The 14,817-nt window shown below is 34.6% G+C and overlaps 1 protein-coding gene across 2 annotated transcripts; it reads left to right on the forward strand.

The window, feature by feature from the left end:
* Window positions 1-540: 540 nt before the first annotated feature.
* On the forward strand, window positions 541-14,669 carry LOC128177363 (putative ammonium transporter 3). Of its 2 annotated transcripts, none has more exons than XM_052844055.1 (10): window positions 541-666; window positions 4,006-4,070; window positions 5,686-5,855; window positions 9,987-10,536; window positions 10,760-10,831; window positions 11,706-11,765; window positions 11,859-11,935; window positions 12,292-12,440; window positions 12,579-12,746; window positions 12,837-14,669. In XM_052844055.1, the coding sequence occupies exons 3-10, from the start codon at window positions 5,714-5,716 to the stop codon at window positions 13,206-13,208; spliced, it is 1,590 nt and encodes a 529-aa protein (XP_052700015.1). In that variant the 5' UTR covers window positions 541-666; window positions 4,006-4,070; window positions 5,686-5,713; the 3' UTR covers window positions 13,209-14,669. The 2 variants fall into 2 exon arrangements, with proteins under 2 accessions (XP_052700015.1, XP_052700014.1); XM_052844054.1 differs by having other exon boundaries at window positions 5,709-5,855.
* Window positions 14,670-14,817: the final 148 nt, after the last annotated feature.

Here is a 14,817-nt window from a genome sequence, read left to right on the forward strand (position 1 = left end):
AGAACAGATGGGAGTACGTTGAATTGTCACCATTTATTAAGTTGAATTATCAATTGAATTATGGATTGCCGAATCTTGGTAACAGATATTTCGACTCTGTGTTGATTTTCTTGTTTCATTTGTTACTTCACTTGTTGTATGTCACTGGTTACACAAGTCGTCGGCAATCACTTTGTAACGCATCACTTCATTATTTGAGAGATACTTGAAAATTGATTTCCGTTAGAATTGCTTTGATAAGCTTTTGCAGTTAAAATGCTTACAAGGAATCGTCTATATATATACATGAAAACCCTTTTTTGAACTTGTAAAATTAATCTAATTCATGTCAATGATTTTTTTTTTAAAAGCCGTTTGAAAAAGTGTAAGTCGCTGTTTTAAGTTTCTCGTTCGAAAGGCCATAAATCGATGAGAAGAAATTTCAGAGACTTTTTTCCAAAGGTCCCCTAGTCAGTGATTCGCTGTAGCCTAGAAACAGGCTAATGAGTTAATAACTTAGAATGCCTTCTTTTAATCCTAGTTCACTTTTAATAAACTAATGATGGAATGAAAAATGGCGGAGATACATTAGTGAAACCAATCTAATTAAGCGTAGTTCAATCAGTGGGCGCTTATCAATTTTCATCGTCATTTTCCGTACTTTTCTCAGAGATTCTAATTGACGAGGTAAGAAGAACAATGCGATTCTATTTAAATTAAAGAATGTTTAAACTGATAAAAAAAACAAAGATAATTCTAGAAAATGCAGAAAACTTTAAGATAACTGTGATAAAGTGTCCTTATTTTTTTTAAATATGAGCAAATTGGTCAATTTTAAAGTTTTGGGACAATGGCAGTTTTAGGACTATCAATATGTTCAATTATCAACCAAGAACTTGATTCTAGCTTATCATTTAAGAACATTATTACAAAGAATAACTTAAACGTTTTTTGCTTCTCGTATCTATAGTTTACGGTACAGGTATATTTCATATATTTCATCCAAGAGAAACATAACATTAATTTTTAAAAATATTAAGGTTATTTAGAAATATTAAGGTTGATTGAGTAAATTATAAAAACTTCATAAAAATTAACATGTTTTCTTTGAGATGATGTTTAATTTATTCATGTACAAATATATCAACATTTGACTAAATAACATGTAAATAACAATTATTTGAATGCATCAATCATTAACACAATGTGTTAATTGTTAGCCAACAACATTCATAATAACTTAATAAATGTAGAGTAACTGCTGATTGCAAACTGTTTTAATTCGGTCACAATAACACAGTACTATATGACTTAACTGTTAACATTAACAAATGACGAATGAGTTAACAGTTAGTTTCCAGAATTAATACTAGTTAACTATTGGAACAGCATAAATCAACGATTGAATGAGTTAACAGTTATTCTTCACAATATTAACCGATGAGTTAATGTGTTGACTGTTAGTTGACAGCCTTGATGTAACTAAATTAATGTATGGTAACTGCTATTTGGAAGTATATTCTTGTTGGTAACAATCACATAGCTATAAATGTGTTAACTGTTAGTTGCCAGCATTATCATCTATGTAGCACTAGATTTGTTAAATGTTAGGATTTGGCCTTAACCAATTACTAAACGTGTTTGAATTGTTGGTACAAACATTAACCTATACCAGACATAATTTAACACTTGAACTGTAGTTGACAGCAATGAACCGTGACATGTTACCTGTTGGTCGACAGTGTTAACTTAGAACTAAATATGTTACCTGTTAGTCGACAGTGTTAACTTAGAACTAAATATGTTACCTGTTGGTCGACAGTGTTAACTTAGAACGAAATATGTTACCTGTTGGTCGACAGTGTTAACTTAGAACTAAGTGTGTAACCTGTTAGTCGACAGTGTTAACTTAGAACTAAGTGTGTAACCTGTTGGTCGACAGTGTTAACTTAGAACTAAATATGTTACCTGTTAGTCGACAGTGTTAACTTAGAACTAAATATGTTACCTGTTGGTCGACAGTGTTAACTTAGAACGAAATATGTTACCTGTTGGTCGACAGTGTTAATTTAGAACTAAGTGTGTAACCTGTTAGTCGACAGTGTTAACTTAGAACTAAATATGTCACCTGTTGGTCGACAGTGTTAACTTAGAACTAAATATGTTACCTGTTGGTCGACAGTGTTAACTTAGAACTAAGTGTGTAACCTGTTGGTCGACAGTGTTAACTTAGAACTAAATATGTTACCTGTTGGTCGACAGTGTTAACTTAGAACTAAGTGTGTAACCTGTTAGCCGACAGTGTTTCCTTAGAACTAAATGTGTCACCTGTTCGTCGACAGTGTTAACTTAGAACTAAATGTGTTACCTGTTAGTTGACAGCAGTATTCTTTAATGTAACTGCACTATTAAATTAATAAATGCATGTATCAAGTTTTATTCATTTTAGAGTGTGACCTAGAGTTTGATTTGTGAAGTGTTGATTTAACCTTCTACCTTAAACTACAAAATGTGTTAACTGTTAGTTGAATGAATTAGCCTAGTATTAAACACGTTAACTGTTAGCTGAAGTAATAAGCCAGAGATTAAATGTGTTAACTGTTAGTTGAATGCATTAGCTCAGGATTTAATGTGTTAACTGTTACTGACAAATGCATTAGTTCAGGATTAAGCGTGTTGACTGTTAGTTGTATTAATTAGCATAGAATTTAACGTGTTAATGTGGTTTTGGAGACCTCCATGTTGTGACGTATTATTTATCAAAATAACAACACAATCAAATGTAATTTTATAAATAGTTTCTTTCCCCAAACTTTAACCTTTAAGCATAGTACAATAGGTTAGAGGTTTCTCTACGAATCTGTAAATCATGAACTCGAATCCCCCTGGAGATTATAAGATTTTTACCTTTGCAAAAATTGTTAAAACCTATTTTTTTTTTTTTGGGGGGTTAAATATTTTGAAAGATGAAAATTCATAATCGGTGAAAGCATTTTAATTATAATGTGCTTTAATCCACATTAATATCGACAAAATGTTGAATCATTAGAAATCGGGATGGCTCAATTTTTATTTGGGCACTGGTAGTCCTCCCCTCGAATTTGTTTATCCTCGACAAAAAACAAATTTTGAAAGATTTAGTTTTCTTTCTGAAACTAAAAACCGAGCATCCACGAAATTACATCACCACGAATAAGCAAAAAACAAAAACACGAAAATTTGCCCCGCGAATTTAAATGATTTCCCAGTATGTCCCATACTACGTTTAGCGTAAGTTATATAAATAAGTAGGGGTTAAACATTTTAACTGTCAGTTGTATGAATTAGCATGGGATTTAACGTGTTAACTACTAGTATTAGTTGTATGAATTAACATAGGATTTTATGTGATAACTGTTAGTTAAATGCAATAGGATTAAAAGCGAGAACTGTTAGTTGAATGCTGAAGATTAAACGTGTAAATTGTTGGTTGAATGCATATTACCGTAGGATTAAACGTATCAATTGTTAGTTGAAACATAACCCATTTAATCGGCCTGTATGTTTCAACTTACGATACATAAGTGTTGGATAATTGAAATTTGAAGTCAAATGTTGTTGTACAGAAACTGTTTTACATGTACTAAATATTGTTGTCATCTAACGATTCAATTTTTATAAAATTCAATATGATTTAATACTAAATTTAACCACGAACGACACTTGTTGAAAGAGTAAACTAATATATAAAAATTCTTTTAGGATATCATTGCGTGAGGAGATAAATAATTCAGGGTGGGGAGGGGGTTCATATAAAAAACATCTTATACGGAAGTTAACGAAGGATAAATGGTCTTTTACAAAACTTGTCAATTCACCTCAGATGCTAGGCTTATTAACGGGGATCATCGGGTCGTGCATTAGATATACCCATTATACTATTAGTATCCATTCGCTGCTGAGAACACGGGTCCTCAATACAGGGTTATTAAAGGTATCCCCTCGGGCCTGCTTCATTAAACATGAGAGCACCTTTATTGATTTCAGTTTGTGGTATATTCCTTGCATGTAATGGAAAAAGGGATGAGGTTCAACCATCTTCCTATCCAAAGGTTAGCTTATTTCTTTGTTTTATTTATCTATTTTTCATTTTACAATTAATGATTATTCATCTTTGTAACTGTTTATTCTTTATTTCATTCTTTCTGTAAAACTATCAGCTGAGATGCGATGGTATCTGATTGTATATCAAGAAATGTTAAGTGCTTTTGAACTTATATTTATGACAACTTTTCGGTTGTATTTTTCTATAACAATGTTTGGCGCGACACGAAATTTGAATTGTTCCTACACTAACATCATGGACAATCGAAAAAAAAAATGGAAGGAAATTTAGATTGCGTTTATATGTATAGCTCACTTTTAGGTTCTTAAGCCCTTTATGTTTTGTTGAGTATCTCTTATATCATACAGTCATTGACATCAAAAGAGGGCAAAATATGAATAGTTTGCAATTGACCAGAAGGTGAAAATGTTGTCTGACGCCGCACCTTCAGGTCCAACAATTCATATATTGCCCTCAACCCAAGTCAATGACTGTTTTGTTATAACCTTCATTTAAATTTTATGATTTGAAAGCACGTGATACTATCTTTCGTATAACTCTTTCTGCACTAAACTTTGGCTTTTTCCGCTCGGACGAAAATTACATGTGAGGTAGCGGTCAAAAATGGTAGACCGGTCAACATGGAAATTGTCAGACAAATTGAAAGAACATTCGTTTTATTGGACTTTTATAATTTAAAATTAATTAATTAAAAATTTAAAATTTAAAATTTTTAAAATTTAAGAATTTTATAGAAAAATGAAAATAAGGGTAAAACAAAATAAAGTAGCAAATTTTGAATTGAATGAAAATCGTTTTCTAGCAGAAAACCTTATTCTAATGCAAAGTAAGGTGAAGTTAAGAATAAAAAAACGGGCTTATTCATGTAACAGGCTACTGGATATATTTTGAAGTAGATGTTGTCTAAAAATGAGTTAAAGCACATTTTCAAAAAAATCTTTAATGATGAAACAATATTTTAAAGCAGTAACTGATTTTAATCACGGAATAGAAAACAGAATGATATATAAGGTAAAATTCACAAGGGGAGAAGAATGTAACGCCGAGTCATGTTCGTCAAAAGAGAAATACAAATGAATCAAAGCATTGGTGTTTGAAGTATTTCATAGTTATTATGTACCCAATTTTTTCCATTAATTATTTATTTACATATCTAATTTTGCTTTGACCTCAAACGCGAACGTTTAAGTGCATTTAGTGCGTCAGCATTTTTTATTCCATTCCATAGTAGTTATTTATATGCACGGGATGTATCTACTATATATGATTTTTGCAGATGGCTTAGAACGTACATGTAAGATTCCTAAAAACTCGGATTTTAATCTGAGATATTTTACTAGCAAATCAGTGAATGTGTATTACTATATTCTATTGTTGGTTGGGGTTGTCTTTAGTATATTCACAATATTAATTCCCCGCAAAATATACTGTACAAACACATAAAAATTTCTCGTCCAACCAACTCAGCATGTCATAGTATGGAAAGGATGATAGTAATTAAGTTTCTTGTCTATAGATCCGACTGGCGATGACTAAACATCAAAGCAATATCTTAAATTCAAGATAAAATCTTTGACTAAAATGTCAAACTTTTTTCACAGAAGAAATTTTTAAACTGTAACAGGGAGTATGGTGACCAGCGCTAACAACAGCAATAGTCTCCCGCAGACAGTGTACAGTATGATTGGATCTAACAGCGTGGGTCCAATCACGTGGGATGATGCCACCTGGATCCTGACCAGTTCCTTCATTATCTTCACCATGCAGTCAGGTTGGTTATGCACGTACTGCACGGTCGTTAATGGCGGAGTAATAAAACCCCTTTTTATTGTCAAGAATTTATATCAAGGTGTTTTCAAATGATAAATGTAAAAATTTTGCTTAGCACGATTTAAAAACGGTTGACTATTTAAAAAATCGCAGGAAAAATATTTTGTCAAAATTATTCTAAAATATTCTTAGCTCATTTCTGGATTTTCCTACGTTGTCTGTTGGTGTCTTTAATTGTTGTTTACCCGTGTTCACCTCTAATTTTTACAAAAACCCCACTTATTACAAATTATTACTGTTGATATCCAAGTTGGCGAAGATTTTCTGAGTAAATTTCAAAATCAACTCCTCTGAGTCGTCATCCACAAAGGGTACACGAAAATACAGAGTGGTCGGGATCTTTGTACTTCGTTCGATTAAGAGAATCCGCAGATTTTAATACTGTTAACAGGAAAATATTCGCCCCTTTTTTATTTTTGCCCCTTTCGCCCCTCGAACCAGCGGGTGGATTTAAGACTGGGCGAATTCCAAAGTTTCAAATTATATAATGTACATGTACCTCTTTAAATACAACTGTGTGTGGGCGAACTCAAGACGGGGCGAAACTGTTCGCAAGTTCAGAAGGGGCGAGAATAACATGGGGCGAAAATACATTGTATCCCTGTATGGAGTAGTTCTTTGAAAAAAAGAAAATTCCAACTTAAAAAGAATGTGAAATATCTTTTTTTTTTTTAATCTCAAAGTACAAATACAAACATAGTATGTACTTGAACATTGATTTATAAGTAAAAATCATTTACATGTATTAGTTTTCTTTTAAATCATTATGTCACAAAACTTATTTGCTTGATTCCATACTCTGTTCTAAACATACCCGGTAACCTGGAGTTGATGCATATGGTGCTTTACTATCCACAGTTATCTGCAATAACAATTATATGATTGTGCATTTGTTTGGAAAATTAAAGGTTGATTGATCGAAATGCTAGAAAATAACAATTGTATAAGCTACGTGCATGTACAATGATTATTAATTCCAGAAGATAATATTTGACAATTCTTAAATTTTAGACAAGCTTTAAATGATTGATGACGGAATTGTAGGATTCATGTTTCAGAGATTGAAAAAAAAGTTGAAGGATCGATACTTAATTAAAACTTTTCATATTGAAATTAAAGATGAAAACTTCACATACTAGATATATGATTGATATTAACCGAAATATCGTATTGATTTTTAATGAAAAAAAATCAAAGCTTTTAGGCCATACCTCACTGACTATTTTGATAGAACTATCATAAACATGACTTTGTATTGATTGCAGAAAAAATGAAGGCAAAATTTAGGATTTTAAAGAAATACCATTTTAATAAGGATTATCAACAATATACATGATATAGAAATGATAAAATATAAAATTCGAAAAAATTAAATAAAGAAATTGATATACATGTACGTGTACAATGTATATATAAATGCAAATATTTCACTTGCAGAAAAAAGACTGTTGCATGCATATGGGTAACCTTTAATGCCATTGCAAATATTTAATATAATACTTTATAGCTATACTCTGTCCCAAGTTTTTGCTTCCACCACTTTTCGCTTGATATTTCGATAATAATAAATACCTTTGTGCTCAAACTACGTTCATCCACTAATATAAAAAATGTCCAGATTATCTGTTTTGAAACGCCCCCTCTACCGTTTCAGGTTTCAATACACATCCCAAAATAGAAAGTCTACGGGGGTTTTGCATTGTAGCAGCCATTAATAAGCCCGGATGATATCGTTGAAAAATTACGCGAGGTGTCCCGAGTACTTCCGAATGGAGAAAAGATGTCAACATTTCCCATTATAAATAAATCTCCGTAAGAAATTTGTAAGAAATTTGTTTTCGTTCCTGTAAACTTGTATGAGTGAAAAGAGATAATTTGTTAATGAAGATATCTTGGATATTTCCATTTCATCGATTTCAGCAGTACTTCTTTCACAGGTAAGTGTATTTTTTATTAAAAATCATCAAAAAGTGATGGAAGCAATAACTTGGGACAGACTATAGTAATTATTATTTCTTGGCCGGAAAAATAATGAATGTTGTAAGTCGCGCCTGGCATTTGAAATTGATCTTTGATAACCTATTACATGGATTCCCAATAGACAGAGTCTTGCTGAATTATATGGATGGATTTATTTAATGAACCGAGTAATGCCTACGTAATACATTAAGTGCTAATAACAATCTTCGTTAATTTCCCGCAGATTCAGCACAGGGTTTGATGATGAGCTAGGCGGGGGATTTGTAGCATCTTTAGATAGACCAGTACAGCAATCCTTAGAAATAAAGACTAACAAAAAAATATATACTGCGCACATCTTCTCATCAAAGATCCTTCACAGACTATAGAAGCCATTAATGTACATGTAGTGACTTAGTCGCTAAAGTATGGTATACATGTACATACCGCACCAAAGAAAATTTTGTGAAAGCCGTAATATCGACAGTAAAATATTTACAACAAGTACATGTGCTCGCTGAAAATCTCACTTTATAAAGTTCAAGGGTAATATTATTCTTGCATAGTCAGCAAATTTTGATTGCTTCTATTTCTTGGAACTGTGTTAAAGCTAAAAAGTTTTCGAGTGCTGTTAATTTGCGATACATAAACATGCTGTTATTGAGTATTAGAACCATTTTAATAAGAGCTTGGACTTTGGGTAGTTGTGTTAAACGCAATGTGACGCAGGCCTGTCTATTTCATTGTCAGCCACTAAGCCATGGCACTCTGAAATCAACAAGATTTTTCTGGCTTCTGAGCTTAGACTACGCAATCGGTGCATATTTCGCTTGAAACCGCGTCATTTAAACTTGTTTTGACGCAAGAAATAGATAGCTACGTCCTACTGAAAGTCCAAGGTCTTGTTAAAATGGTTCTATCTTCTCGCCTTTTGATAGTGTACCTCCTTGCACGAAACATAACATTCAATTTTCCAAATTAAAGAAAATCAAAATTAAAAATCATTGAGCAAATTAGTACTCCTTTGGTTTAATTTTAGTTTTAACTGCTTAGTCCGATTTCTTGACTATTACAGTATTAACCGCAAAATGGCCCATCTTATTCATTCTTCCTTAGTGTACTGTACATATTAATCAATTTTATCTCGAGACAATTTTTGGTTGGGTTAGGATTAAGATGGGGTGGAATTAGTCTTTGGTGTCCGTTCATTTGAATCTTGGGCATTATATAGCGCACTGTCGGCCTATCCTTCCTTTGCATGTTGATATATATATGTGTGTCAAGTTGTTATCATTTCTTGCCAAGAGGACTATGTGCGGTATGGTCTAATATCTGCCCCCAATTTTAACCAATTTTTAAATAGTGTCGTATAAAAATAAAATCTTCATAAATCATTGTACAGTGGACGCCTATCACTTTAATCTTGATTTTAACCGCCATTGCTCATTGACTATTTATCTATGACGTCAACTTTATGACCTTATTCCCGCAAATTTGCAAACGGATGAAAATATTCTCATTTTTGCTTTAAATTTTGCATTTGGAAGTATAGAGCGCAGGTCTGCTCAAGTAAGATTTAAACATATGTTTTACTTCAGATAATTATACACATTTATATACTAAAAAATGGTACTTGAGCAAGCCTGCGCTCAATGTTTCCCAGTCGAAAAACCATCGGAAACACCCATATTTTGCTTCATAACATCAATTTATCAAAATTAGGCAATATTCATGACGTCATTTCTACGTTGTCACTGTGGTGTTAACCTTTTGCACCCTTTTTTTAATATGATTCTAGCTATCTTCACCCTTATTTTTAAAGCGCTTTATAAAACTTTAATTTTTGGGGCAAAAAATGCATAAAACCACACATAGTCCTTTGACTTTCTGTTTCTGATAAATATATTTCATTAAGTTGGATTCTTCTCATAGACTTTACACTCAGGAACAAAAGTAAACAGCCAAACCAAAAAAAATAATAAAATGGAAACCAGTCAAATAAAGAAAGGAATCATTCCCGCCTCTAGGGCCTCTTAAGACAATGTCTCCGTGAAACTAACATTCATGAATATGTCACTATAAAATAAAGAAGAGTATAACCTTATTTTGATAGGGTTCGGCCTCCTAGAAGCTGGCTATATTTCCAGCAAGAACGAAGTGAACATCATGGTCAAGAACGTGGTGGACGTGGTGTTCGGCGGACTGTCGTACTGGATGTTTGGGTTCGGCCTAAGTTTTGGAGACGGCGAATACTCCAACCCGTTCTGTGGAATCGGCTACTTCTTTGTAGACGCCCCAGAAGAAATGATGGGTATTCTCTTCTCCACGTTTGTCTTTCAAATGTCCTTTGCCACCACAGCAACCACCATCGTGTCTGGAGCAATGGCGGAAAGAACAAAGTTGTCCGCTTATATCATCTTCTCGTTCTTCAACACCTTGATCTACTGTATTCCGTCTCACTGGGAATGGGCCTCCAATGGGTTTCTACGGACCCTGGGTATGGTAGACGTGGCGGGGGCAGGAGCCGTGCATCTTGTGGGTGGGGTCTCAGCCCTGGTGGCGACACTTATCTTGAAACCGAGGCTGGGACGATACGACAATGGAATTAAACCCCCGCCTCTAGGAAATCCAGTCAGTGCTTTGATTGGGATGTTCATGCTTTGGTAAATTATGATTTCCTTTCTAATACGGTTACGAAATGTTTTAACATATATTTGTTAAACGTCATCGATTTTTATATCAATATGTAGTATAATATATATTGTATCATATCAACAGTATATGGTTTTCTCATAGGACAGCATTCGTTTTAAGTGTATAGAGGATTCCTATAACTTTTGATTGTTTATGGTGTAAATTTCGTACTGCATAGAATTTTGTGTACAGGTGGGGATGGCTGGCCTTTAACTGTGGAAGCACTTTCGGAATATCGGGTGGAAAATGGAAATTGGCCGCAAAGTGAGTTTAAAACCTTGGTCTACGGAATATATTTTTATAATCTAAATCAAAGGCAATCGGTATCTTGCGTCATAGCAATCGACTTTTGAGGTCCACTGGTAATGGGTTAAACGAAGAGCGCTTTGTTGTTAAGGAAGCAGACGACATTTATTACCCCCGACATGCACATCACTGTCTTGTAATCTTGTAGACGTACCTCATTACTGAGGAAGCATTTAGGAAATCACTTCAAAGTCAATGTTTTGGTTCCTCTTATGTATGTAAAAATTAAAATATCAAGGACACTCCGTGTTTCATGGGCGTACCCTTCTTTAATCAGGCACGTAGCATCGTTTTTTAAAGGGGGGGGGGCAGACTCATCCAAAAAATCTTGACAAGCAAAAAAAAAAAAGAAGGGGAAAATTCAAAGTTTCCCAAAATCTTCAAAATCCTATTCCGGGGGGGGGGGGGGGGGGTGGGGGGGGGGTGGGGGGTGGGGGGGGGGGTAGTGTATATAACTTCAATTTCACTACTCATTTCCTTATTTTCATATCAATTTCTTACATACACCCAAAAAAGTGGGGGGGGGGGGGGCAACTCCATGATAATTAAATTTTTTATATGTAAATTTTTAAAAATTTGTTGCTGCGAGAAAAGTGGGGGGCCAGCCCCCCCCCCCCCCCCCCCCCCCGATGCTACGTGCCTGTTTAACTAGTAACATCGTTGTGTGCATTTGCGTTCTAAAGCATTGGTCGTGGTAATGTCGTCGGTAACTTTATCCCCCGTGCTTCCATTAAAAACAGTTAATCTATAAGTAAAACCAATACTCTTATACGACTCTTACATGAATGTGTGGATGAGTCGTTTTAACTTTTAAATACACTGAATTTGGTAGGTCTGCAGTGGTCACGCTAAACGGGTCCATCGGAGGAGGAGCAATGGGGATACTGATTTCGTAAGCTGAATTCACTCACAAAAATGACAATTTCAAAATGACGAGTTCTTTGACTACTTTTCTCATGTATATTTTCCTGTGTCTTGGTTTCAGATGCATTCGCTTCAAAGGAAAATACGACATCAGTTATATCGTGAACGCTGTGCTTGGATCTCTGGTCTCCATCACTGGTAATTGCTTTCTATTTTGAGAACTTGGTTAGAAATAGCCATAACCAATAAATTTATTGGCTGTTTTTCGCCTAGTTTGATTTTTAAAAAACCACATAGTTGCCTCTTACCCTAGTTCCAGTCATTAGAATTTTGATAAGCAACAGTTGTTTAATTATTTCATCACTGACAATAGTTAAGGGAAAATTATAAATGCCTTGGCTTTCAAAGTTGATCAAGGTGTAGATAATAGTAATAAGGTTTTAATTGTAAATAGAAAATTATAGTAATATTGGGGTCCCCTGCAGAGGTTCAAAATTCATAGAAATTCACTGTGCTCTTCGTGTTACATTTTGTTCTTCAATTTTCATGGGTAGGTGCGTGCGCAGTGATTCATCCGTGGGAAGCCCTTATAGTTGGAGCTATCGGTGGGGCGCTTGCAATATTATCCTGCCACATTTTAGACAGACTGAGAATAGATGACCCAGTGGGAGCAAGTTCTGTGCATGGGGCATGTGGTGTATGGGTATGTGATAATTGATTATAATTATCAATAATTCAGTTGCCTTGCGGCTTTATTCATAAAAATTGTAAAACATGCAATTCTTCTTCTGAAATAAAACATGGCGTTTTTGGGTGATCACTTTTTACCTTTTTTCCTAAGGGTTTGCTTGCAGTTGGGCTTTTTGCTAGCAAGGACTCCTTAGAGAACACCACAATGGGAAGAAGCGGTGTCTTCCACGGCGGCGGGTTCTACCTGTTGGGGATTCAGCTGTTGGCCGTGGTGGTTATTACAGTCTGGAGTTCTGTTTTATCCCTCGTTATCCTTCTGGTATGTAAGTCCATGTCCACGCCAATAATGCTTCTAATACAGTTTCAGTGATTTTGCACTTATCTTTCAAACCGTCTCTCTTTTTTTAAGATCCTGAAATTTACAGTAGGCTTAAGATTGAGCGTTGAGAATGAACTCATGGGTGCGGATTATTCAGAACACATGATTGGACATGACACTATGGTTACGCAAATGCTCAAAGATTACGTCAATGAATCCCGAGAAACTCGTCGGGAAACGCCGTTATCTGTCATATCTGGAAAAGCTGGTGAGGATAACACTAAAAATAACGAGAAGAACAATATGAAGGAACGAAACAGTCGCGTCACCATTCGTCGGGGATCGTGTATTTCCCGACTCTCTTATCAAATATCCAGAAATCTACTCCTCAAGCATGAGAAAGTGACCCCTATAAACAACAATGAGGGTGGGATTCCTGGACAAACGGATGAGATAAATTAAGAGATGTCGGGTCTAAAAGAACCACTTCACGTCTTTTCACAACCATGTCTATGATACAGTGCACAATTAAGGTGGAATAACACATCATCACAAAATGGCTGACTGCTGATCAAAAATCGACATTTCGTTTTATTAAAAGGATTTTATGGACTGAAACATGTAACTTACTCCACCAGGACTTACTCCATAGCCGAGTGGATAAAGTGTCGGACTTGTGGTCCGTACATCCCGAGTTCAAATCCCGCAGGGGCTTTTGTTGTTACTTACTGGAATAATTATTTAGATATCTATTTTTTATCCCCAAACTGCAAATTTTTCGCTTATTTGACATTTGTATAGTTTATTTATCATTATATCTTTCATTACCAAATAATTTCCTGTTAATTTGAGTGACTTTTTTCAGGTGTGTTATTCCACCTTAACAAAAGATCATTAACTCATTCAATTGTTTAATCTACCCATATCAAAAATTATGGTTTATAGATCACATGATCTGAAGACTCACGTACTGTAAACCAATTTTTATTCGCGTGCGAGAAATATTCGCAAAGTTCACAAGAACCTCTTCGTCGCGAATATTTCTCGCTGCAATCTAGTTTTTGCTTTAAAGGTGTTCTATCAAAACGAGTATGAATAAAATTAATGGTCGCAAAAAAGTCTAGTTTATTACCGCTTAATCGCGAAATCAAGTCGTCGCGACTAAAATTTGGTTTACAGTAAACCTTTCTGTTGGTCAGAGATAAGCACACGTCTGTCGGTGTCGTTGTCTTTTAAAAAAAATATATTTACATATCCACAAGGGCAATTCTAACAAAGTTTGGCATAAAGCATCCTTAGGTAAAGGGCTTTAAAATTTGCTCCGTTAAATGGTTGCCCCTTTTCATTCGGAGATGATGAATAAAATTCAGAATAACCGGGTTCTAAAACAGATACCAGGTGGGGGGGGGGGGTGGCAGAGGTGTAACTTTGTAAAATAAATTGCAATCCTAGAAGTTGTGGTGAAGCTATCTAGCTATTTGGATTAAAGTTGAAAATTGTTGCTCTGGTGAGCAGTGTGGCCTATGGGCTTTCTGTATTCGTTTTATGTTTCATACAGTGCATATTCACACATTGTTTGTAACTGCATCCTTTTGCCAAATTTCTATTTTATGTAGTACCAGTAACTTAGAGGCTCTTTGGAAACTTTCGGTTAAAACTTCCACAAGTTTTTTTTTCTGGAACTGCACTATTTCATGTAAATAAAATTTAACTCAATAAATTTCCTTCACTTTTCAGCATAAATGATGTTAACATTATACTTCTATCTTGCTGTGAAGAACAAAGTTTTGTAAAATTTACACGATTCTCATGTAATTGATATAGTTGCTCTTCCTTCACCTTCCATTCAGATCCTTCTTGTACATATGATGTTGCAGGCTAAAGAGTTTATATTCTATATGTTATGTTTAATAAATTGTTTACATCTTTCTTCGTGTCTGGCTTTCATTCTACTGTATGGTGCATGAATCAATTAAACAATAAAATGCTTTCTGTCTGACGATTAACAATAAAATACTTTCTTTGGTGATTCATACGGGGTATGAAGGTGGCGACATTGCAGAAAACATAC

The sequence above is a fragment of the Crassostrea angulata genome, chromosome 3 (genome assembly GCF_025612915.1).
Source record: "Crassostrea angulata isolate pt1a10 chromosome 3, ASM2561291v2, whole genome shotgun sequence".
Taxonomy (NCBI): domain Eukaryota; kingdom Metazoa; phylum Mollusca; class Bivalvia; order Ostreida; family Ostreidae; genus Magallana; species Magallana angulata.

Excerpts from the sequence above, each read along its gene's own strand:
- LOC128177363 (XM_052844055.1), top strand. The coding sequence starts at position 5,714 with ATGGTGACCAGCGCTAACAACAGCAATAGTCTCCCGCAGACAGTGTAC. Across the intron at positions 5,856-9,986 it reads TATCTTCACCATGCAGTCAG|GGTTCGGCCTCCTAGAAGCT; the intron begins GTTGGTTATGCA and ends TTATTTTGATAG. Across the intron at positions 12,441-12,578 it reads ATGGGGCATGTGGTGTATGG|GGTTTGCTTGCAGTTGGGCT; the intron begins GTATGTGATAAT and ends TTTTTTCCTAAG.